This window comes from Stegostoma tigrinum, chromosome 26, assembly GCF_030684315.1.
Source record: "Stegostoma tigrinum isolate sSteTig4 chromosome 26, sSteTig4.hap1, whole genome shotgun sequence".
Taxonomy (NCBI): Eukaryota; Metazoa; Chordata; class Chondrichthyes; order Orectolobiformes; family Stegostomatidae; genus Stegostoma; species Stegostoma tigrinum.
In genome coordinates this window covers 24,117,605-24,144,687 of record NC_081379.1, presented here as the reverse complement: position 1 = coordinate 24,144,687, position 27,083 = coordinate 24,117,605, and the positions used below count along the sequence as shown (strand labels likewise).

At 40.0% G+C, this 27,083-nt stretch overlaps 2 protein-coding genes across 4 annotated transcripts in view; one reads left to right on the top strand and one right to left on the bottom strand.

Moving 5' to 3' along the window:
• tctn1 (tectonic family member 1) overlaps positions 1 to 27,083 on the top strand; it is a 100,183-nt gene that overhangs the window by 18,726 nt on the left and 54,374 nt on the right. The window lies entirely within an intron of this gene.
• LOC125463902 (protein phosphatase PTC7 homolog) overlaps positions 5,050 to 27,083 on the bottom strand; it is a 31,281-nt gene continuing 9,247 nt past the window's right edge. The window contains exons 2-6 of one of the 2 annotated variants that reach the window (XM_048555662.2): positions 23,054 to 23,173; positions 20,147 to 20,345; positions 13,359 to 13,482; positions 11,271 to 11,400; positions 5,050 to 7,543 (exon numbers count right to left, since the gene is read on the bottom strand). In XM_048555662.2, the coding sequence (XP_048411619.1) occupies positions 7,485 to 7,543; positions 11,271 to 11,400; positions 13,359 to 13,482; positions 20,147 to 20,345; positions 23,054 to 23,173 (632 nt within the window). In that variant the 3' untranslated portion in view covers positions 5,050 to 7,484. Of the gene's footprint in view, positions 7,544 to 11,270; positions 11,401 to 13,358; positions 13,483 to 20,146; positions 20,346 to 23,053; positions 23,234 to 27,083 lie in introns of both variants that reach the window. The other variant, XM_048555661.2, reaches the window with a different exon arrangement.

The window sequence follows — 27,083 nt, the reverse complement described above, 5'->3', positions numbered from 1 at the left end:
TACTTTCTCTAAATAAGATGGAAAGATTTGTAAAGATCTTCTGAGGACAATATGTTAAATGTTGCAAATTTTATGTTTTCCTTGTGCTATTAAACATATTTTAAAGTCATTATTTATTTATTTGTTAGGGTTTTTCACACAGAGAGCAGGTGCACGTATGGAATGAACTGTCAGAGGAAGCAGTGAAGGCTGGTACAATCTACAAAATTTAAAAGGAATCTAGATTCTTATGTGAATAGGAAGGGTTGGGAGGGATATGGGCCAAATGCTAGCATATCTGGTCAGCCTGGACGAGTTGGACCGAAAGGTTTATTTGTGTGCTGTACATCTGACTCTACATTATGAAAATATTTCATATTTCTATCTTTTCCCTTCATCTTGCTACTGTTGACAGATAGATCCCCAGGCATCTATCTTCTCAGTGACTTGCCTCCGATCATTATTGCACCACTAGCAGCTCATATGTAACTTTTACAGCTTTCTAATGAAGCGTTGGATAATACTGGACTTGGCCGTGACTGCTTTCATTAAAACACACCTACATTACATGGGACAAGAGTGCTATCAACTCCAATCCCATCCCAGTCTACACATTCTGACTTGTCCTCCATTATAAGATCAGTGGGTACGTTTGCTGATTATTAAACAACAATGTTTACACCTGTATTGATACTGTGGCAGACCACATGTGCATGAAAGATCTGGACAAAATTCAGGCTTTGGCTTGTGAGTGGCAAACAACATGAGTGTGGCAAATCCTATTTTAAGGATGTTGTTGTGCAGAAACCTAATTCCTTTATCGCTACACTTATACAGACAACCAGAGAGAGCAGACCAAGTCGGGGCATAGAAGAACACAGAGCAGGAAATAATCGAGGCTGAGGCTTCATGCCTACGCACTTGCATGGGAAACTAGAGAGTGCAGAGACTAAGTCTGAAGAACAAATAAAAATTGAGGCTTGCTGCAAAGAATCATAAAGGAGTGGGGAAATTTTGATAATGGAACAGACTTAAATACTTAGAGTTATGGTCAACTAAGGAAAGTTAAAGATAAAAACTAAGGCATATCATATTACAAAGGTCAGTGGCAGCCTGGGACACTAAGAAATTTTTAAAGATCAAAGGATTGGTAAAATGTGAAACAAAAGTTAATTATAAAAGAAAACTAGCTCAGAAAATAAAAACAGATAGCATGAGCTGCATTAAGTATACAAAAGAAAAGAGAGTAGCTAAAGTGAAAGTTAGTCTCTTGAAGGATGAGATTGGGAGGTTAGTGGTGAGGAACATAGAAGTGACAAAAACACTAAACCAATATTTTGCCTCAGTTTTCATAGTGGAGGAAAAAAGTACCATCCAGTAACAACAGGTAATGCAGAGATTGTAAAAAGAAAGAAGTCAAATTAACCATCATCTCCAAAGAAATCACACTGAACAAACAGTTGGGATTGATGACAGACAAGTCCAAGGGGCCTAATGGACTACACCATACTCTCTTAAGCAAAGTAGCAGCAAAAATAGCAGATGCAGTGGTTATAATATTCCAACATTCCCAGGATGCTGCAAAGGTTTCAGTGCATAAGAACACGCATGTATGTCACTGTACTCAAAACAGGGAAGGAGGCAGACTGTAGAAAACTACAGACCAATTAGTTTGATGTCTGTTGTTCAGAAATTGTTGTAATCAGTAACGGTTGGAAAAAGTAACAGTAAGAAATTTGAAAAGTCAAAACTCAATCCATCAGCATCAGCATGATTATCTTGAATGGCAAAGCAGGCTTGAAGATCAGAACTGCCTATTCTTGCTCTTAGTTCCTTTGTAGGAAGTCAATGCTTTTAAAAATCATTATGTATATAATTTACCAAGGTTTTTTTAAAAAAAAATCTAATGGTCTTATTCTTAGGTTACCTTGTAATGGTGCTGTATCTGATAAATGCACTAGTTCACTATTTCTTAGCTCAAAGGCTGTTTTAAATTAGACTAACAATGGTAAAACATACCAGTTGTTAAGCAAAATTTCAGCAAAAAGTATTTTCACAAGTTTAAAATACCTTTAAGAATACCCATGTTCCAATGATTGGCAGACAAATGAGTTTTTTTTTGTCGTAAAACATTTGTGCATGTAGCTTTTAAAAAGGTTTGTACAAGTGCTATAGAACAGATAGTGGATCGCAAACACAGACAGTAAAGAGCACCACATTTCAACCTTCCAGATATTTAATATGTATGTGTACATTATGCAGAACCTGGCATTTACACGGGCAATTTTGCCTGTCTGCAGGCCTCAAAACACTTCAGCTTTTGCAAATAATTTTGACAGTTGAAATACGGTCTGGGAAGAAATGCAATTGCTTGGTGAAAAATTCAGGTAAAAGTAATTTTGTTAGAATCAGATTTAATCAGTTGCTATTATGATGGAGTCAATTAAAGGTATGTACAGGTTTAATTGCTAACAGTTTCATCATTAAACTAATGTTTCTAAAGTGTAGTCCAAAGATGTGGTAAGTAGATGAATTGACTGTGCTAAATTGCCCATAATGTCCAGGGATGTGCAGGCTAGATGAATTAGCCATGGGAATTGCAGGGTTAGAGGGATAGGCTGGGGTTTCTCTCGGCAGGCCAGTGTGGACTTAATGGGCCAAATGGCCTACTTCCACACTGTAGGGATTCTATGATTCTTGTGCAGTTTACAATAGGTTAAAAACATTTAATTAGAAGATTAGAACAAGATAACACATTGCATTATTCAGAAACTTTAAGAATAAGTTGCATGCTCTGATATATAATCAATAGATAGAGGGAATTTTTGTCAATGGATTCAACTATTTCTAATAAGTGCTTAAAAATAGAACTGTACATGCTCTTGCAGTACAGAAAGCTGCCATATGGCCACAGTACATGCAGGTTTTGCTACAAAGTGAGGCCCTGTAGCCTGTACAACTAAAATAAAATTCACATGTTACACTACCACCAGGTCATTTTTGTTTTGATATTGTGGAAATTTGGCAGTGTAGGTACAGCACAACAGAAATGACCTCTGCTAAGTGTCTATATTTAAATTAAGACCTTGCTAGCATATTTGACTTAACTGTAATCAAACAAGCACAATTGGACATGTTACATCTTCCATATTTACTGATGTATTGACTGTCAAAGTTTCTAGCTTTTGATTTTCAAGAGTGACTGTATAGATATACATTCTAGACAAATAAGGTTGAAAAGTTTCTTCTGCAAGTTGTCAGAGTATTAGCAACGAACATGCAAGACGTTGAATCTGGATTTTTCTTTACTTTGGCACCCCAGTTGAGAGTGTGAAGGAGCAGCATTTTCTTAAATTGGCATGATGGTTTGGTTGGATTTTAACTAAGCCATTCTACAAGACCTCTCTGGAAACTAGCTGTTTCTTCAGCGCTAGTATTGCTCCTATTGTGCTGAGAATACTGTTTTATTATAATGTGAATTATTTTTGATTTCTAACATGATCATTTAAGGAAAAAAAGAAAAATGTAAAGTACCTTTATATTTTAATAGACTTGCTAGCCAAGAGGGATGGTAATACATTCTCCCAGTACTTAATACCTAAATGCAAAATAGGTTGCTATTTTGTTTGGAGAGATGATGGTCTGGTGGCTCAGTGGTTAGCACTAATGCCACTCAAAACCAGGGACTGGGGTTTGATTCCAAACTTGGGTGACTGTGTTTGTGTGGAGTTTGCATATTCTCCTTAGGTTTTCTCCCACAGTCCAAAGATGCACAAGTTACGAGGATTAGCTGTGCTAAAATTGCCCACAGTGTCTATGGTAGGTGGTGGGTCGAGGTGGGATGCTGTACTAGGGTTGGCGTGGACTCAAGGGGTTGAATGGCCTGCTTCCACACTCTAGGGCTTCTATGAGGACAGAAAAGACAAAACTGGACAGCAACAGGATGTTGCCTAATGAGGGACAGGGCCAATATTATAGGGTGGCAAAACAGGATTCATCCCTTGGCCCACTTGTGGGAACTAACATTTTAAATTTAGATAATTTTACATTACACTTGAATTAAAAATGAATAATAATTTAATATTGGAAAAAATAGACTTAACATTGCAACACTTATTTTAAAATGTTTCTATAATCTCATTTTGACCAAGTTCATTTGTGGTGCCACATTGTCAGCAATTTCAATAAAGTTTTTATTTTTAAAAAAATGATTGTCACCACATGCATCAATTTGATCATTTAAAATTTGTAGTGAATTGTAACAAAGGTTTCAATGTTAACCTAATTAGGTACTATTTAGTCCATACTAGATAAAATTACATTTATGTACTCTGTTTAATATGGACAAAAGAGAGGTCTCGAGCTAATAAAAATTGGGACATGTTCACTGGTTTGGGGATATCATTCCACTGCATGTCACTTATATTAAAACATTGATTTTTCAGTAAAATCAATAAGATTATTCCAATTATAATTTTTAAAATTACAGGCAAGTTAGCCAGAGTTTGTAGTACAACTTGACAAATGAGGATACTTGGATACAGGTTACAACTGTTTATTCAGGTGTACAGTTGGACAGCCTATCTTAAACAGTTGAAGACTAACTCAAAAACCAAAGATCCTGTCTATAATAGCCACCAAATCATTTGCTCAAAATTAATCTGGTCAATTTACATTAAAACAGATGACCATAATTTACTTTATTTATTTCCTCCAGAACATAAATCAGGTGCTATTTGCAGCTGCCCAAAGCTTCCCAAAACCTTTACTGATTGTGAACAGGAGACAGTGCAGTTTTGGCTATCAATCACTCCCTGTCCCCTTGGCCTCATCTTTTGATTCAGTGGCTTGTTTCTCAATCCTCATCATATCCATCGGTTACCCTTCAGTTCTGCTTACATTTATTCTTGCTGAAAGCACTTCAAACTGAAGTTATTTAACTCTTTCACAAGACAATAAAGTAGATTGTATATGTTTAAAGTATTTGGACACAAAAATTGCTAGTGTTTATAACTAACAGATGTATTGCTTTTAATTGGTCAGGGGAGAAATTTCTTGGCATTCAGATTTGTAGATTGAAAGAAATGGACAGACTTAGTTATAAATACTATACTTTTATTAAATATATCATTTGCACAGCTTTTCAACGTATTTACATAATTATTCCTGCACTTATGCTTTATTGTAACTTCAGTATATGCTAGCTAAAGTTCCATAGGTGATCAAACATTCCATTTGATTGAGGGGGTTTGTATCCTTTTCTTGTCAAGTTATCACATCTACATACACAGACACAATGACTCTTCAATGCTTCTTTCAAAAGCAAACCAACTTGAGGAAGATGTAAATTTTCACAACTTTCCTGGTTATTGCAGTAATTACACTAAAAGAACTTGCCTTTAAAGAATATTGTCAAGACTGCAACCCAAAAGCATCTAATTAATTTACTTGTGCACCAGGAATATTACTTTTCTTTAAAAGTGAAGACTCAGCTCCTGTAGAGCTGTCTCCTACAATTATAATAGTGCATTGTAGAAGTCTAATGTTAAAACACTAGCCCAAAGCAAATTTTAAAAATGTTTCAGTACAGTATTGCTTAAACAGTACAAGTCTTGTGGGGATAGACAGAAATGTCTTCTGGTCTTTGGTATACACAGGACCAAGAGAAAGGGTATTTTTCCCGCAGTGAATAATACAAGCATGCTTGTTTTATTTTGCAAATTCAGCATTCAAGTGTGGCAAACAGTTAATTTGAACTTTGCACTTACAAAATGACGTTTGCACTTAGATCTATTCATATAAAATTACCCATAAAAACAAAATAGCAATTAAAAGGTCTAAGAGGACCAAACATCTGGTGAATTCTCCAAGTCCCTCCTCCCCATCCCACGTTTTGGTCATTTAAGGCCTCATGTTGTCAAAGCCACTTCATTTCCTTGATAGGAAATTGACTGTGCACAATCAATAAAGTACATCTCACCTAAATAATATTGATTGATAGAAATCTTAAGTAAGCTATGTCTTATTTATGCATCAGGTTGGGTTAATCTGTCTGAAGCTTAATACATACAACTGGTAGGAAAGCTCAGAACAAAATTCGGTGGATAGTGTAAACTCTTGTATGGTTGCAAACAACTCAAATTAGAAATATAAGGAAGACTACTGAATTGTTTTACAGCTTTAATTTGACAATTAAGATAGTGACAAAAAATGCAAGGGAGAAGTTCATTTTATAGAACAATTTGTCAATATAATTAATCTTCAAGTGAGATAAATGCATTTCTGTACTTCAGTTTGGAATTGATTTTCTACTAAATTTTTGTCAATGTCTTTCCATTTAAGTAGCCACCCTAGACTTGAATGGCACCTTTTTAAGACACCTTGAAAAACGTAATTTGACTCTGTGTTCAGTTGTATAACTTAACATCTGTGGCATGGTGCCAGAACATGTTTTATTTTGAGAATTTGTGAAACAATTTGGGTCACCATATATAATACAAAGACAAGTCATGGTTGTGTGAAATTTACAACTTTTAACAAAAACAAAGTGTCTATTATGCCATTAGTGCTCAAATGTTTGTACTGTCTGTTCATCAGAATACTGGATTGAAGAAAAAAAGCAATTCTGTTCCAAAGCATTCAGACAAAATTCAGATCCAACCTCCAAACAAGTGCCAACAATTTATGCAAAACCAATAATAGAATAAAAATTGTTCTGGCTTATATATAACTCAAAATATAAAATGAAATGCCTGGTACAAGCATGTCTGTTTAAATAGTGAAATAACATGTACACAGTACATGTAAATGATTTAAATTAAGTCATAGTATACATAACACAGCTACAATGAAAAATGACTACAGGAACATTTTTAAAACAAGTTACGTTGAATACATCTTTTTCAAAAGTTACCTGATTATCATGTATAAAATTAAACATGGCTTTAATCACTCATGGAACGCATGTTAAAATATTTGATAGTCTCTATACAACTAGCTGTGCTAGTTCATCCAAAAAGAGTTTTCAGTGCCCTTCAGCTATTGGGCAAGAAATTAAAATCACATCCAAAAGGTTTCTAGGGTCCGTGCATTTTATTATGTGATTGTAAATATATCAATAATTTTCAATATTTTTACATTTCTTTGAAGACCAGTCATACCTGTGCCCATCTCTGGATATAACATCTAATTTCACAGGCAAAAAATTATCCACCACCATATCTACAGAAGATATCAACATTCCTTCAGAATTACCAAAACTGTTGAAAATGTACTCGGAGGGGTTTTCATATTTTTCCCCCTTGATAAAAGGACATTTATGATGATTAGAAGAAACTTGCTGGCAGTTATCAGACAAAACAGTGTTTGAGTATTAAAAATCCACAGGAAGTGAAGTGAAATTGTGCTGTGGGAATGACTAGTCTTTAAAAATTTGTAGTCGGGGAAACAAGGTCCTGCCAGCAGGAAGCAGTGGAATACGATAAAGTGTCTATGCTTTGAAGTAATTAGTCTGTATATTCAGCTACTATTGACAGTAGAACAGTGATGTCATCTGGTTTACCTCCTGGAACGCAAAAGTGATTTTCATTACAAATAATTTTTCAGTTAAACACACAAACATATTTTTAACCCTTTAAAATCACAGCCCACAAACCACTTCAGTTTTTACTCCCTTACAAAAACATAATCGCTCCTACCAAAATTACAAAGGATCACAGGAAAGACCCGTTGAAAATGGCTCAATACAATAAACTTTGTAATTAGAATCTTTACATTTTTTGGAGGGGGAATTTCTATTTGCACAACTCTATTTTATAAACAACCAGAATCAAGTAAACAGATAGCATGTAGATTTAGCTTTTTAAAACAAAATACCTGATATGACCATATCAAGCTTCACTCACCACACATCTAAGAACATTTCATTAACTTTGGCCTATGAATAGTTAAGAGTTAAAATTAATTGAACGCATAAACTAGATACCAAGATCAATGTCTAGCACCAAAACATAACTACGTGCGGCGTTTAAATCTTTATACTTACGATCTGTTAAGGTTTAAAAATTTGTTTTGATACAAACTCAAAATTAATTGGGTACATCCTAATAACCCGACACTTATGGCAGCATTCATCATGGCGTTTTAACTTTAAGGTCAAAAGGAAGTAGATATCTGGCACAAAAGGTCTTGTTCTAAGGTTAAAACCAGAAAGGCTGCCAGATGATCGACCTTTAAGCTAACTTCAAAGATTCCCAACTAGCTTAGTACCACTAAGTAACAAAAAGAACCTCAAAATGAAATTACAAAGTGTGGAGCTGGATGAACACAGCAGGCCAAGCAGCATCTTAGGAGCACAAAAGCTGACGTTTCGGGACTAGACCCTTCATCAGAAAAGGGGGATGGGGAGAGGATTCTGAAATAAATAGGGAGAGGGGGAGGCAGACTGAAGATGGATAGAAGAAAGGATAGATGGAGAGGAGAGTGCGGGTGGGGAGGTAGGGAGGGGATAGGTCAGTTCGGGGAGGACGGACAGCTCAATGGGGCGGGATGAGGTTAGTAGGTAGGAAATGGTGCAGCTTGAGGTGGGAGGAAGGGATAGGACAAACAGGTTAGGGAGGCGGGGACAATCTGGGCTGGTTTTGGGATGCAGTGGGTTGGGGCGGGGGGTGGGGTGGGGTGTGGTTTTGACGCTGGTGAAATCCACTGATTCCGTTGGGCTGCAGGGTTCCCAAGCAGAATGTGAGTTGCTGTTCCTGCAACCTACGGGTGGCATCATTGTGGCATTGCAGGAGGCCCAGGATGGACATGTCATCTAAGGAATGGGAGGGGGAGTTGAAGTGGTTCACGACTGTGAGGTGCAGTTGTTTATTGCAAACCAAGCATAGGTGTTCTGCAAAGCTGTCCCCAAGCCTCCGCTTGGTTTCCCCAATGTAGAGGAAGTCACACCGGGTACAGCAGATGCAGTATACCACACTGGCGGATGTGCAGGTGAACATCTGCTTGATGTGGAAAGTGATCTTGTGCCTGGGATCGGGGTGAGGGAGCAGGTGTAGCACTTCGTGCGGTTGCAGGGAAAAGTGCTGGGTGTGGTGGGGTTGGAGGGGAGTGTGGAGCAGACAAGGGAGTCACAGACAGAGTGGTCTCGCCGGAAGGCAGACAGGTGGGGTTGGAAAAATGTCTATAGTGATGGGGTCGGATTGTTGAGGCCAGACACCAATTCTCTGACACCTCCTCCTACCGCTCCCTGGATCAAGACCACACCCCCCCCCGCCCCCGAGCACCAAGCCATCATCTCCCAAACCATCCACAACTTCACCACCTCGGGTGACCTCCCATCTACAGCCTGCAACCTCACTGTTCCCCAACCCCGCACTATGTCCGCTTCTATGTCCTTCTCAAAATCCACAAACCCACCTGCCCTGGTCGACCCATTGTCTCCGCCTGCTCCTGCCCCACAGAACCCATGTCCACCTTCCTGGACTCCATATTCTCCCGATTGGTCCAGGAACTCCCTACCTACGTCTGTGACACCACCCATGCCCTCCACCTCCTCCAGAACTTCCAATTCCCTGGTCTTCAATACCTCATTTTCACCATGGATGTCCAGTCCCTATACACCTGCATTCCCCATGCAGATGGCTTAAAGGCCCTCCACTTCTTCCTGTCCCGCAGGCCTGGCCAGCCCCCCTCCACCGACAACCTCATCCTCCTAGCCGAATTCATCTGCACCCTCAACAACTTCTCTTTCAATTCCTCCCACTTCCTACAGACAAAGGGGGTGGCCGTGGGTACCCACATGGGCCCAAGCTATACCTGCTTCTTTGTAGGTTATGTGGAACAGTCCCTCTTTTGCACCTACACTGGCCCTGAACCCCAGCTCTTCCTCCTTCACATTGATGACTGTATTGGCGCCACCTCAAGAGGAGCTCAAACAGTTCATTCACTTCTTCCACCCCAACCTCAAGTTCACCTGGGCCATCTCCAACACATCTCTCACCTTCCTGGACCTTTCTGTCTCCATCTCAGGCAACCACCTACAAACAGATATCCATTTCAAGCCCACTGACTCCCACAGCTACCTGGAATTTACTTCCTCCCACCCACCTTCCTGCAAAAATTCCATCCCCTATTCCCAATTCCTTCACCTCCGCTGCATCTGCTCCCAGGATGAGGCATTCCACTCCTGTCCATCCCAGATGTCCTCGTTCAAGGACCACAACACTCCCCCCCCCCCCCCCGCCCCCGACCCCACCAACCTCCAGATACAACGCATCATCCTCCGACCCCACCACTAAAGACATTTTTCCAACCCCACCCTTGTCTGCCTTCCGGAGAGACCACTCAGACTCCCTTGTCCACTTCACACTCCCCTCCAATCCCACCACTTTTCCCTTCAACCACAGGAAGTGCTACATCTGCCCCCACACCACCTCCCTCACCCTGATTCCAGGCCCCAAGATGACTTTCCACATCAAGCAGATGTTCACCTGCACATCCGCCAATGTGGTATACTGCATCCGCTGTACCTGATGTCGCTTCCTCTACATTGGGGAAACCAACCGGAGGCTTGGGGACCGCTTTGCAGAACACCTACGCTTGGTTCACAATAAACAACTGCACCTCCCAGTCGCGAACCATTTCAACACCCCCTCCCATTCCTTAGACGACATGTCCATCCTGGGCCTCCTCCAGTGCCATAATGATGCCACCCGTAGGTTGCAGTAACAGCAAATCATATACCGCTTGGCAACCCTGCAGTCCAATGGTATCACTATGGATTTTACCAGCTTCAAAATCTCCCCTCCCCCCACTGCATCCCAAAACCACCCCAGCTCGTCTCCACCTGTTCTTCCTCTCACCTATCCCCATCTCCCACCTCAAGCCGCACCTCCATTTCCTACCTACTAACCTCATCCCGGCCCCTTGAGTTGTCAGTCCTCCCCAGATTGACCTATCCCCTCCCTACCTCCCCACCTACCTTCTCCTCTATCTATCTTCGGTCCACCTCCCCCTATTTATTTCAGAGTCCTCTCCCCATCCCCCTTTTCTGATGAAGGGTCTAGTCCCGAAACATCAGCTTTTGTGCTCCTAAGATGCTGCTTGGCCTGCTGTGTTCATCCAGCCCCACACTTTGTTATCTTGGATTTTTCAGCATCTGCAGTTCCCATTATCTCTGCGCAAAATGAATTTCTTTACCTCAAAGCACAAAATTAAGATTTCCAGATTTCAGTTCTTCCCCAATGCAGAGTTTTTTCCATGAGTATACTCGTTGCATGAATTAATGATCTTACCTCGTACGTTCAATCCATTATCACAAGCAAATTGTGCAAATGGTGACATATAGTTTGGATCATATGCCAATTCATGAGCCTGTTCTGCAATGCTCCTTGCTGTTTGTTGAATGCTCTCATAATTGGTCTTCTGCAATCACATTGCCATAAGATTGAGATTTACCTCAACGAATACATCCTTTTAAAATGCATCAATTTAAAAAATGCAACTCTAAAAACATGTTGAGACATTTTGGACATGCACTAATATAGCACCCATCAAAACCTCAGGACATCGCATAGTACTTTAAAAGTCATTTATATATTTTTGTTGTATGATTACTGTTATAAATTAAGGTTAGCACTGTAAGCATTTCACACATAGCAAGTACTCACAATTTTAAAGTGATTGGCTAATTTGCATTTTTTTAATGTTGATTTGCTAGTTAAATACTGTCTAAGAGACTAAAGTTAACTGAAGTTATTATTTATTATGGGATTAAAAAAACACATCTAATCAGTTTAGCATCTCATCAAAACATGCCATCTCTGACAATGCAGCATTCTTTTGGTGGCATACTGGATTGTCTGTTTAGACTTGTAAACGTTGCATTTATTTGGCCTTTTCAGTTTAAATCCTAGCTGTATGACATTCTTCCCCATTTCAGTTTTACACAACGTCAAATATGCTCAAAGTAACAAGCATAGCAGCAAATGGGAAAATCAGTTTTGCTGTGTAGAATTTAATACATCTCAGACTGATTGAAAAAATTTAACTTTTACTTTAACTCAAAATCAAATACGTTAGTGATGAATGTAGGAACTTATGCTGCACACTAGATGAATATCTGCAGTAAAAATACATTGTCATTAAACAAATCTGTCTTCAAGTGACCAAAAGTAACAACTCAACTGAACATTCCATGGACTACCACTCTATCTAACAAGGTACTCCTCACATCTATCCTTGTAATGAAAACAAAATATAATAATATTTAAGTTTCCAAGATAACTTGGGAAGAGGTCCAGAAAGCAAAACGAAGCAGGTCCTGACAATAACATTCCTGACAGTAATAGAACTTGTTTCATATTAAGATAATAAAATGTGAGGCTGGATGAACACAGCAGGCCAAGCAGCATCTCAGGAGCACAAAAGCTGACGTTTCGGGCCTAGACCCTTCATCAGAGAGGGGGATGGGGTGACGGTTCTGGAATAAATAGGGAGAGAGGGGGAGGCGGACCGAAGATGGAGAGAAGAGAAGACAGGTGGGGAGGAAGGGAGGGGATAGGTCAGTCCAGGGAAGACGGACAGGTCAAGGAGGTGGGATGAGGTTAGTAGGTAGATGGGGGTGCGGCTTGGGGTGGGAGGAAGGGATGGGTGAGAGGAAGAACAGGTTAGGGAGGCAGAGACAGGTTGAACTGGTTTTGGGATGCAGCATCCCAAAACCAGTCCAACCTGTCTCTGCCTCCCTAACCCGTTCTTCCTCTCACCCATCCCTTCCTCCCACCCCAAGCCGCACCTCCATCTCCTACCTACTAACCTCATCCCACCTCCTTGACCTGTCCGTCTTCCCTGGACTGACCTATCCCCTCCCTACCTCCCCACCTATACTCTCCTCCCCACCTGTCTTCTTTTCTCTCCATCTTCGGTCCGCCTCCCCCTCTCTCCCTATTTATTCCAGAACCCTCACCACATCCCCCTCTCTGATGAAGGGTCTAGGCCCGAAACGTCAGCTTTTGTGCTCCTGAGATGCTGCTGGGCCTGCTGTGTTCATCCAGCCTCACATTTTATTATCTTGTATTCTCCAGCATCTGCAGTTCCCATTATCATTGTTTCATATTAATAGTGTTTTCTTCCATGGAGATTGAAGCAAAACAGAATTAACTCAGATTATTAGAGCAGATCTAGAAAAATCAGATTTTATTTCAATTCAATAGAAAAATTAGTTCATTACATAAATTTATGAAATTGTTAATGGAATGTGACAATGACTGATTTACATCAGGTGTTTTTTTTTGAAAACCAAAGGTGACTTTTTATCTGTACCAGCTGAAAAGGAACTGGCGATTTTTTAAAAGCAGGATAAATATATACTGCCATAAAAATACCTTCAGTTTCTTTAACTCCTGTAAGATCATGTAGTCAGGCATGTTATCAAATAAGCCATCAGTTGCTGTCAAGATGATGTCTCCTAGTTGAACATCAATGGAGGTACTGTCAGCAGCATCAGGGCTGTGAAAACAATTTATTTGAACAAAGTTTTCAGGTTATTAGATTCTACAATAAAATCTCCATGTTACCTTAAACAATAATCCAACCATTGCTGGAAATTGTCCGATTTATAAAACTTAAGATTTCATTACAAGTCATTTAGAAAACACTGAAAATTTAGAATTCCTAAATTCACATCACATTTTCCAACCAAACAAGACGCATAAATTTCTTGGAAAATATAGTGAAGATTAAACTCTATAAAATTGTTCAGATTGCTACACAGTCCTGGACAGGATTGGTTGCCATGACATAGAAAAATCTACACCCTGCAGTGCAAATATACATACATGAGATTCGGCTATAATGCGATTGTTGAATTCCAGCACATCATGTTATAGAAAATCGCTCTATACAAGTAATGTGTCCTATGGGAAAAGCAGGGTTAGGAGCATGAAAGGACAATTACATTTTACAAAATCTTCCTCACCTGTGTTACTTCATTCTTAGAGGCAACACATTTATGAATTTGACTTTGTATTTACAATGAAGTGACAGCTGGGCTTCAAATAGAGTTCTGCCACTGGAAATCCTAGCAATGGTCACTACTGCATGATAGTGTGAGCAAGATCCAGAGGCGAGCTGTGCAAAATTGAGAGAGATAGAGCTCACAGCCAGCAACCCTCCATGAAACTCCCCCAAAATTGATATGTCGGCAATTTTTAGTAAAATTCCTTCCTCCATTTAAATACTGATCTGACCTAACATTCCATCGGAACAGACTTCTGGTAGATTTTCAGATAAACTAAGCAGAGGAATCCGACTTTTCCTATGTAGCCCACTGGCATTAAAGTTAATTGTAGGATTAAAATGCATTGTAGACCTGAATAACATTGCATTGAAGAGTGTGCTGGAAAACAGCAAGTTGTAACAGACAACTTTTGGTATAAATGACTTGCATGAGCAAGTTCAAAAATTCTTACACATTAAGTATCCAACAAAATCTAATCATAAATACTACACACAAAAGGTGCATGTTTCAACAGTGCTCATTATTTTAAACCATACTTCACTTTTTAATTATACTGTCAATTTAACATTGGATTCCCTTGTATTAAATAAGCTACATTTTAAAATAATGCTGCTGCATTTAATGTGTTTACCACAAACTCTTCAAAATAAGACTTCAGATATTTTCCTAATAAGCCAGTTGCTGTGATATTACATTTGAGGTTTATGACAAACAAACATTGATGGAATCATGTTTGCATTTTACAAATAGCATTTCTTTATTTTTTCAATGTTATAACCAATTCACATTGCTGAACATGTATTATAGGCGAACCCCCGTAACAATAATGACGATAGTGTCTTGTAGTGATGAACATGAGGAAAATGTAACCTTCTGCAGAAATGAAGGCTACCAGCCAAAATAAGGAAAAAGTATTACAGGTGTCAGCACAAAGTTCAATCTGTGAAACCTTGAAGAAATTCTCCGCCCCAAAAGAACGAAGGTGCATACATTGGTGGAGTTTTATTTTAATTCGCTCATGAGTTGTGAACGTCACAGGTAGGCCAGCATTTATTGCCCATCCTAGTTGCCCTTGAGGTGGTATTGAACCACTGCAGTCTACATGCTGTAGATTGACTCAATACCCTTAGGGAGGGAAGACTAGGATTTTGACCCATTAATGAAGGAACAATGTATTTCCAAGTCAGGATGGTGAGTGGCTTGGAGGGGAATTTGAAAGTGGTGGTGTTCCCATGCATCCGCTGCCCTTGCCCTTCTAAATAGAAGTGCTCATGGGTTTAGAGGGTGCTGTCCAAAGACCTTGGGTGAGTTTCTGCAGTGCACCTCGTAGATAGTACATACGGCCACTGCTGAGCTTTGGTGGAGGGGGTGTGGATGCTTATGGTGCCAATCAAGCGGGCTGCTTGGCCTGGATGTTGCCAAGCTCGACTGCTGATTGAGCTGCCTTTCCCATCCATTGAAAGACAAAGGGTAGTGGTTTTTCAGACTCAATCATTGTAGATGATCATTACCTGGCATTTGTGCAGCATATACATTACTTGCCACGTATCAGCCCAAGCCTAGATATTGTCCAGATCTTTGAACACAGGCGACTTCAATATCCGAGGAGTTGCAAATGGTGCTGAGCATTGTAACATCATCGGTGAACATCTCCACTTCTGACCTTATGACTGAGGGAAGGTCATTGAAGCAACTGAAGATGGCTGGGCCAAGGACATTACCGTGAGGAAATTCAGCAGAGATTTCCTACCGCTGTGATGATTGACCTCTGTGGCTTCCATAGCACCCTGCAACAATGAGGTTAACCATCTCTCGTGGAAGAAATTCCTCCTAATCTCAGTTCTAAAGGGCCATCCCTTCACTCTAAGGCTGGTCCCTCAGGTCCTAGTCTCTCCTAGTGAAAACATCATATCCACACCCACCCTATCCGGGTCTCTCAGCATGCTGTAAATTTCAATCAGATTCCTCCTCATACTGAACTCCATTGAGGACAGACCCAGAGTCACTCACTCAATGCATGGTGTTGGGTTGGGCTCTTGTTTGTTGAGCCTCCTTCCAATACCATTCATAACTGATGTTGCAGGACTACAGAGCTTAGATCTGATCCATGGGTCGTACAATTACATTGCTCTGTTTATTACTTGCTGCTTATGCTATTTTACATACAAGGCGCCCTTTTTGGTAGCTTCACCAGATTGACCTCTCATTTTTACAAGTGCCTGGTGCTGCTCTTAACATGCTCTCATGCTCTCTATTGGGCACATAAAATGGAACAGTGGATGCGTATGCTTCCATTTGAGGCACGTCTTAAACTTAAGTTCATCTTTGCAATTCACCTAGTATCTAGTGTACCATGTAAAATGTATTTGTGTAGGATGTAAAAAAGTTCAGAGCCAGCAATTACATAACAGTATAACTTGTGGGAACTCAAAAAGAGGGATGAGGGTTGTTGAGATAACAAAGTGTGGAGCTGGACGAACACAGCAGGCCAAGCAGCATTTTAGGAGCACAAAAGCTGACGTTTTGGGCCTAGACCCTTCATCAGACAAGGGGGATGGGGAGAGGATTCTGAAACAAATAGGGAGAGAGAGGGGGAGGCGGACCAAAGATGGATAGAGGAGAAGAAGGAGGAGAGGAGAGTATAGGTGGGGAGGTAGGGAGGACGGACAGATCAAGTGGGCGGGATGAGGTTAGTAGGTAGGAAATGGAGATGCAGCTTGAGGTGGAGGGGGGGGGGAGAAATAGGTGAGAGGAAGAACAGGTTAGCGAGGTTGTTAACTTGTATGTCAAGTATATGCGCAAACAATTTTGGGACATTACAAAAAGGAGTAATGTTTTACATCAGGTTGCCTTGCATACCACAATCCAAGGTAAATTAAGCATGCTTAGAACCATTGCAATAGAACAAAAAACTGAAACATCAGTATCTTGAGGCAGTAGTCGGAATGGGTCATCAGGAAAAGTTGTTAAACGCAGAATTCATTGAATAGCTAGATGCTTATAAGGGAAAGACTGTACCATATGTATCATGGAAAGAGCTAAATGCCCTTGATTAATTTAAACTTTTGAGAAAGTTTCTTCCTCTTTCAGATAACTCTGATCAACGCAATCACTGCTGCTTAACTACATTTACTGCTTCTTAAACCTTTGGAATTCCTTCAATATTATTTCATGCAAACTAATTTTCAGTTCTGTAAACTATGAAGTTTGGCACAGGTTGTCCATTTTTGCTTTATAATTGATAATACCATATGGAGATTCTTCAGTATCAAACTCCTTTAATTTTCCCAAGCAACATACAAAGAATATTGTGTCAGATATAGATTTATTATCCCTGACAGTGCATTGTGCTCTGCTGGAAAATTTCAGCAGTGACTGGAATCTGAACTTGGGATCACACGAGCAGCCATGATTTTTGACTTCTCCGAAATACATTCCTTTAAAATAAAAATGCTCAGCAATGCTAATCTTCTTCCTCACATGAGTACTTAAAGTGAACAGTTAAATTAACCGATATCATTGCTGGATCTAATTCCAAGGTCTTCCCAAAATAAGCAAGAGTGCAGGTGATTCAAAAAGATAACGTCCTTCCCACAGCACCAAGAGGTTACTGACAGCATTATCCTTCTTTGTCTGCAGGGATTGAAAAGAAAATCACACTCCACCCATTCTAGAGGACTCTTGCAATTTACAGGGTACTTTTTCCCCCATTCTCATCAGTTCCTTTACAATGTGATTACATCACCTAATAACCATATTAATACCCTCTCATTAGTGTTGATACTTGGGATGTTTGGAAACTCAAGCAGAATTGGATGAATTAATATCCTCAAATATCAATACTCCATTAAACTTAAAACACACAACCCATAGAAAAGCAATAATTTCATAATTACCATAGCATTTTAGCTGGCACAAAAGGGCACTAGTTTACAAAAGTCAAATAACATAATTCTACTCCAAAAATGCCATCATCCTAAGCACACCTTGTGCAGACTGTTGAATTCACAGCTGAACTATACTAACTAGGCAGCTACTATCCTATTTACTGCATCTCAGATTTCAGTTTCACAACTGACAGTGCTCATAAGAGCATTGATTACATTTTCCCCAAAAAACTGACTGCTGAATTTAAGTAGCCTTGAGCCACAGATTCATTATAATTCATTCCTTGAAAATTAATATCACCGATTTCAAGTTTTTTGTTCTCATTCGGTTCTAAGTATTTATTTGCTGACAGTTTTAAAATTTCCAATTAAAACCCCATATGTCCAATCGAGGGCAAAAATCCCAGTGACATATTTACTGCAGCCACTTGCCTTCACTGGTTTCATGTGATTGCAGTGTAAGACAACACCCCTAATCGGAAATGCAGTCCCCCTCAGATTGTCTCTCAAATATGGATGACCTCTATAAACAATTACCCTTGTGGTTTAATCCGATGTTTTGGAAGCTTTTGCAGGGTGAAACAGCTTGGCCCCCTCCTGTACACTGAGCGCTGGTGTGCTCTGCAAGCTATCTTCATCTAGTTAAACCATCTTTGCCCACTGCCTCTCCTGCAATCCAGTTTAGTGAATTTCCCCAGCTTGATTCCACTCTTATGTATTCATTAAATGCCAAGTAAAGCAACAGCTTCTCTTTCCAACCCTGTAAATCTTTTCCAGAGTTCCAAGGACTGGGCCTTGGCTCTCTTCTAAAATGATCCTTGAAAAAAAAAGCCAGTGACCAGTCAGCATCCACTTGCGTTCATATACAGACTGACCAACTCACCACTTATCTCACTGCTGAACTTCCTTTACACTGTAAAAATGATTACCTAGAATTCAGAAATAAACTGCAAATCTCCCCAGTTAAATGTTGAGAGCTGAAGCTATTACTTCTGTCCTGAGAAAGTTTCTTCATCATTTTGAACAGTTTGATCTTGGATAGCACAAGGTAAATCTTCTGTATGAGCTAGAGCGTAACTTACACTTAGAATCCCTATAGTGTGAAAACAGGCCATTTGGTACAACAAGTCCACACTGATCCTCTGAAGAGCGTCCCACCCAGACACATCTCATATCCTATCCGTGCATTTCCCATGGCCTACACAATAAAGCTACACATCCCTGACCACTGGGTAATTTAGCATGGCCAGTCCACATAACTTGCACATCTTTGGACTGTGGGAGGAAACCAAAATACACAGCAGAAACCAACGCAGACACAGGGAGAACATGCAAACTCCACATAGGCAAGGGTGGGATTGAACCCGGGTGCCTGGCACTGTGAGGCAGCACTGCTAACCACTGAACCAACGTGCTGTCCCTGCCAACTCTAATTCCACTCTCTTACAAAAATTCTCCCCACACTAACACAAAGCATCAAGTGAACCAACATAGCATTGTTATTGTCCCAGCTGATGTTATTACTGGAAGAGTAAGGTCCCAAACTGAAATCTGACTGGATAGATCATGGTTTAGTTTTAACAAGGTGGCTTCTCACAAACAAAAACACACAATGTTGTAGATTTGATTTGGTTGGCAACTGAAAAATGCCATTTCCAAAAGCAGAGGGTGCGACTTAACAGTAGCAAACCCAGGAAGTGGATCCGTAATAAACAGTTATCACAGCATGTCACTTTCAGCAAATGCTTTGTTAAAGATGTTTACTGGCCTTTCAGCAACCTCTTAAAGAAAAAAAAAATCCAAATATTCATAATCCTTCAAGCTGAAGTCCACATTAATGGTGAAGCCACCATAACATACTGCTATGTCTGATAAAAAACTGATGGAACTCTAACTTGGTAGATATGTATTCCTCAAAGTGGTAACCAGAAAGGAAAAAGTTGCAACAGGCTTACCATCATGAAATTTCAAAGTTAGTAAACTTATTTTAAGAGTTACTAAAGTTACGGAGTTAAATGCCATTTAATTGTAGTTTTTCTTCCACAATGGGGCACTTGATATATCCAGTGATGTTATCACTGGATTATTAATCCAGAAACTCAGCTAATGTTCTGGGGACCCAGGTTCAAATTCCACCAAGGCCTACATGTGATTCCAGGCACTGCCCTCTAGCCAATTAGGGATGGGCAATGAATTCTGGCCTAGCCAGCAATGCCCGCATCCTGTGAATGAATTTTAAAAAACCCACTTAATTAAAACCATGTACCTGTCATTCAGGACAACGCCTTCTGCTTCAGGTGGTGCTATTGACAGTTGGAAAGGGGTGTTAAAATAGTGCTGTTGCTCATCTGACCGGTGAACCACTTCGCCACCTCGAACCACCAAGAAGCCAGAGTCTCCCAAGTTTGCTGTGTGTAACTGATGATTACTACGGTCCAAAACAACTAAACAAGCAGTACTACTCCCTACAAAGAGAAAAGGACCAAATTACACAGAACAAATGGATGATAATGGTCAAACATAATACAAAACTAATAACTTAAATTACTGCACTAAATGATTAAAAAACCTTTACTTGATATCAACAAATACTCCTTTTAATGGCAGTCCAACTCAATGGTCTTAAAAGAAAACTTAATTGCCTTTAGACAAAAGCTTATGAGAAGTATCCCTTTATCATAGATGGGACAATGGCTTCAACAAAAACCTGCACATTTGTTTGAAGGCATAGCTCGAGTTTCCAACAGGTAAATTAGTACAGATTTAACTATACAATGCAACTTTGGATGTCTGAGAATACAAAAAAAGTAGTGAGAAACGGCCTTTTGACTCTAAGAATCTCACAGTACCCCTTAAGATTAACATTTAACCACCATTCTACTGACTATGGCCCAAATTTCTTTAACTACTGTGAATCTAACTTCTGAAAACATATTTTAGATATAATTTATTTTTTAGAAATATAACAATTCACAAGAGGTTCAAGCGTTAAATATAGATAAATTGAAACAGTTCATTGAGGAACTAAAAACAGAATGGGGTAATCACAGTCTAGTGCATCAATTTAGCAAAATCAGAATTAGTAGTGAGAAAACATAAACAGAGGTGACCCACTTCTGGATCTCTTGGTAGAGTCAGTGGCAATTGTTAACTCCATAAAAGATTTCAATTATTTACATGGCTCCCAGATGTAAGTTAAAAGCGGTTGGTAAAGAAGGGAGTTCCTTGGTGGGATTATCAAAAACTCAAATTATTCATATGGGTCAAAGAATTTTTGAAGGTGAGTTCACATTTAAGTTGAGAACATCCCAAACATGCCTTGTTACCATGGATTTAGGCTGTGGCATTAGAAAGTTTGTATAGTTATAAATTGTTAAATTCATTGTGCTTAATTACTTTAAAGTTTGTTTTTGTTTAAAATTGTAATCATATGGCATCATTTCTTTTAGTTAATCACAGAGGTATTCAAATTACTCCCAAACATTTTGGTCCATCTCTACTAGGATTGTAACAATAACCAGATAATAATTTGTTCCCACTTTCCAACATCATATGATTTACTGTCAGTAAAGAAAGAGTGATATATTTCCAAGTAAGTGTGGTGTGGGGTGTGGAGGGGGTTCTTGCAAGTGGTGGTATTCCTACGAATCTGTTGTCCTCATCCTTTCCAGGTGGACAAAGGTACAGGCCTGGAAGAGGTTTCGTGATTTAGTGCAGCCCATGTTGCAGATGGTAGCTATTGCTGCCATTGTGTGATGCCAAACAGTCTTTGTTCTGTCCTAGATCCTCAAATATTGAGACTGCATTCTGCCCGGCAAACAGACTGTATTTCATCACACCTGAATTGTTCCCTGTAGATAGTGGACAGACACTTGAGAAACGGAAATTGAATTATTCACTGCAAAATTCCTAGTCTCGCACCTTTTCAATGTTGTGGTCAATGGTGACCCCCATAATTTTGAAAGTGAGAGTTTCAGCAACAGTAATACTGTTGAATATTAAGGAATGACAATCAGAATTTTTGTTGCAGACAGTTATATCTAGCACTTGTGGCAAGAATGTTAATTGCCACTTAATCAGCCCAAGACTGTATTTTGTCCAGGTCTTATGAACATTGACTGCTTTAGTACTAGGTATCATGAATGTTACTGAACATAGTTCACAGAGGACTACTTCTGACCTTAAGTTCTGTTGTTCAAAAGAAATTCAAAAAAAATTTCCTCTTAAATAAGGTTAGTAGACTTGAACCAGAATGGATTTAAGGGAAGTTATATAATTTTTACCCGAGCTTTAATCTTTAAAAATCTAGCTGATCCTAATGTCGCTCAGAAACATTAAAGGCTAGGACTTGAGAATTTTCTCTGTTTGGCACCATTAGAAAGGCAACATCAGTGCATGAATTTAAACAAAATAATATTTTAAAACATGGATGGAATATTAGGTGCTTATTTGACAGCATAAGGAAAATCTCAAAACAACTGCAAGATTGAGCACCATAAGGCTAAAGCAATTTTTCTTGCAAAGGATTAGAATATGACAACTCGAGGGAATGAAGAAAGCATAGGGAAAAACAATAATGTTCTGAACCAAGTTTAATGGTTTAAATGGATTGTTCCCAAGCTGAATGGTTCTGGTTTTAAACTACATGTCTTTCAATATGCTATGCAAAAACATTGGCCACGAGGAGCTAAAAGCAAGGTGCAGTACTCTGAACAGCATACAAATTTGACTGTACCATTGCAAGGAAAGAGTATACAGCAAAGGCACGTAATGTAAGCAGTTTGAAAAACGTAGGGAAGTTTCAACTGCAGTAAGTGGGGTAAGTTGCAACTTATTTCAGAGCTTAAATCAAGTTGAGTAGCTGTCTTAAGTTAATACTCTTTCAAATTAAACAACGGAGTGCTCATATACTTTCAAGCACCATCCTGCATGGGCCAAGATGAAATGAACTTTTCCCATGGTTGGTAGTCATAAGCCCATGGCAGTTTGTCAAAACTAAAAGATTCTGACAAGTTAAACTTTATGTCATTGCTCACAGTAATTGGTTCCCAATTCCTACGATGTGTGCAGAAAAAAAAAATCACCGCATAGAGGTAAAAGGCAATTCTTAAAGTACAAGGAAGCAAAACCTTACAAATACTAAAACAGATCCAGTCAAACATCCAGTACTTACCCAACAGTGGTACTTTGTTCTGTAGTAATTCATAATAGCTTGCAGTAAGAATCCCTACAGGGTTGGTTGGTACAAAACGTCCTTCCCTTACCAGACGCTCACATGTTCGCATCAGGGTTCCTGAGAATTGGGAAGGATCAACACCATAATCTCTCCAACCACCAACTCCATCTGCCACCCCTGTAAGTAAATCAAGTGCTTAAAAGATTTTAAAACTCACTTGGAACAAAAGAAAAGCTTGAAACTTTAAAACTCAGCAGATCAAGTACTATCTGCACAGAGAACAGATACAAACATTGTGTATTGAACCTTTGCTAAAATAAGGCATTTCCAGCATTTACTATTTTTGGCTTCTTGAATTTCACCTCATGAGAGGTGGCTTTGAATTCAAACTTGAAACAATCCTTCTATTTATGTCTTCACCAAAAGGAAGAAAGTCAATGATGATCTACAAAGGGACCAAGTTACATTGTTTAAGCCACATTTACTTTTCATAGAAAACACCTTGCATATTTCAAATGCTTTACCAAACCAATGAAATTTTGAAGTATTGTTCAACAAATTTTGGAATCTGGAGCAAGGTTTTGAGAAACAGTGTATTTAAGAGCTTGGAATGGCACTTACGTAGACGTTGAGAATGTAACTCAAACAACCCTGTTCAGTCCAACACAAAGCAAAGCACAGCTTGGTAACTTTTAAAGCTGGATAGTCATCTCCAGTCAGGGCATTTCACAATATTTTTGTCAGTCTTTGATGCATAAACAGGTTTATTTCCAGGTCATACGTACATTGAGGTCACTTCCACTCATTTTTAATTTTGTCCCAAGCAAAGCAGAGCAGACAGATCTTGTGTGAATTGAAAGGCCAGACTGAAATGTCTGAAGCCCGAGAATCACAAATTTGACCACATTTTGAAGCCAAGCTGAACAATCTCTCAAAAATATGCTCAGCAGCACACTACAAATTTAGCATGCAATCTTGTTCTTCCATTTAGTGGTTTCATTTTTGCAAAAAACTCTGTTGGTTACCAAGCCATCATTTCCTTTATCTGCAGGTCCACAGCAAGTTCATTTGCAAAGAACCAAGAACAAATAAGTCATTGATTTGATTTGTGAAGAATGTCCAGTTCACCTTTGTCAAGAAAGCTTCTAAACTGGTTCAGCAATTTGATAAACCTTTGAAAACTTTGCCTGACTCTGATAGCATATTTCATGAAGTACACAATTTTGAATAAATGGAGGCCAATCTGTCTTTCAGCAGCTCGAACTGGTGGTGGTTTAGCACATGGGATGACAAAAATAATGTATGCAACACCTCCCATCCCATCCTTCAATGAATCTCCAAGTGCCTTAGAATACATAGATCTTGATGAATTATAAAAAGACTACTGTATATCTGTAATTGTTTTCCAATGCAATAAGGTTAGAGTTTGGGCCAATATGGCAATTCAGTCACCACTGCTGTAAGTAAATGATTTTGGATTTGTTTGAATCTTTCATTTTTCAGTCAAAAGCTCTGAACTGCATGTGCAGCGTTTCAGTCCAATACACCCCAACAGCTTCTGGAGTTCAAAATCTTGCTCAATAAACTGCACTAATTGGACAGTAGCAAAAATGTCACAGGAACAACCCGAAAAAAGTGAAAATGCAAGAGAATTTAAGAGCTCAGGTTTCAGAGATGTAAGCTGCTATACAGACTGCAGGAGAAACAAGTCTGATAGAACCATAAGACACTAGAAATAAGCCATTTTGCCCGAGGAGTCTGCTCTGCAATTCAATGAGATAATGACTAATCTGATGGCAAAGTGTTGAGGATTTTTTCCCAACCCTGTAACAATCAGTTCCGTTACCAATTAAAGATCTGTTCATCTCAGGCTTAAATCCTTTACAACTCAGCATTAACAGGCCTCTTCATGAAAGAAATCCACAATTTCCTCTTCATCAACCTTAAATTGCTGATCTATTAAAGATTATGCCCTGTGATCCTAGACTTTCCCCACGAAAGGAAACAACTTCTCCACATTAAACGTCTCAAGAATCTTGTTTCAATAAGGTTGTGTTTCATTCTAAACTCCAGTGAAGACAAGACTTGGCATCAACTTAAGTAACTTTCTTTGGACTGCCTCGAGCCTCAAATGCCTGTACATCTTTCCTCAGATAAGGCAACCAAAACTGTCCAGACCAGCTGTGGTCTGGCTAATACCTTGTGTATTTTTAGCTAGAATCCTTTATATTTATACTTCATTCCCTTTGAAATGAAGTTTAACATTCTATTTACTTTCCCAATCACCTGTTGAACTTGGATGTTAGTTGTCTAAGATTCAAGTACGAGGATCCCCAAATTCCTCTGTGCTGCATCTTTCTCCATTTAAAAAAATATTTAGTTCCTCTATTCCTCCTGCCAAAGTGCTTAACCTTGCATTGCCTCCATTATATTCCACCTGCCAAGTTTCAGCCCACTCAACTTGTCTATAATCGCTCTAATAACTCTCACAGTCCTTGACTTTTCTGCAGAATCAAGATGGACTTTTAGATTAGAGATAGAGATAATGGGAACTGCAGATGCTGGGGAATTCAAGATAATAAAGTGTGAGGCTGGATGAACACAGCAGGCCAAGCAGCATCTCAGAAGCATAAAAGCTGACGTTTCGGGCCTAGACCCTTCATCAGAGAGGGGGATGGGGTGAGGGTTCTGGAATAAATAGGAGAGAGGGGGAGGCAGACTGAAGATGGAGAGAAAAGAAGATCGGTGGAGAGGAGAGTATAGGTGGGGAGGTAGGGAGGGGATAGGTCAGTCCAGGGAAGATGGACAGGTCAAGGAGGTGGGATGAGGTTAGTAGGTAGGAAATGGAGGTGCGGCTTGGGGTGGGAGGAAGGGATGGGTGAGAAGAAGAACAGGTTAGGGAGGCAGAGACAGAGACAGGCTGGGCTGGTTTTGGGATGCAGTGGGGGAAGGGGAGATTTTGAAGCTGGTGAAGTCCACATTGATACCATTGGGCTGCAGGGTTCCCAAGCAGAATATGAGTTGCTGTTCCTGCAACCTTCGGGTGGCATCACTGTAGCACTGCAGGAGGCGCATGATGGATATGTCATCTAAAGAATGGGAGGGGGAGTTGAAATGGTTCGTGACTGGGAGGTGCAGTTGTTTATTGCGAACCGAGCGGAGGTGTTCTTCAAAGTGGTCCCCAAGCCTCCGCTTAGTTTCCCCAATGTATTCTGCAAAGCGGGTCTCCAAGCAGAGGTTCACCTGCACATCTGCCAATGTGGTATATTGTATCCATTGTACCCGGTGTGGCATCCTCTACATTGGGGAAACCAAGCGGAGGCTTGGGGACAGCTTTGCAGAACACCTCCGCTCGGTTCGCAATAAACAACTGCACCTCCCAGTCGCGAACCATTTCAACTCCCCCTCCCATTCTTTAGATGACTCGTCCGTCATGGGCCACCTGCAGTGCCACAAAAACGCCACCCGAAGGTTGCAGGAACAGCAACTCATTCTGCTTGGGAACCCTGCAGCCCAATGGTATCAATGTGGACTTTACCAGCTTCAAAATCTCCCCTTTCCCCACCGCATCCCAAAACCAGCCCAGCTCTTCCCCTCCCCCCACTGCATCCCAAAACCAGCCCAGCCTGTCTCTGCCTCCCTGACCTGTTCTTCCTCTCACCCATCCCAAGCCGCACCTCCATTTCCTACCTACTAACCTCATCCCACCTACTTGACCTGTCCGTCTTCCCTGGACTGACCTATCCCCTCCCTACCTCCCCACCTATACTCTCCTCTCCACTTATCTTCTTTTCTCTCCATCTTTGGTCCGCCTCCCCCTCTCTCCCTATTTATTCCAGAACCCTCACCGCATCCCCCTCTCTGATGAAGGGTCTAGACCCGAAATGTCAGCTTTTGTGCTCAAGATGCTGCTTGGCCTGCTGTGTTCATCCAGCTTCACACTTTATTATCTTGAATTTTTAGATTAGTTTCTAATGAAGTGCCCAATGAATTTCTTTAACTACTTCAGAAGAAGTGTTTTTTTTAA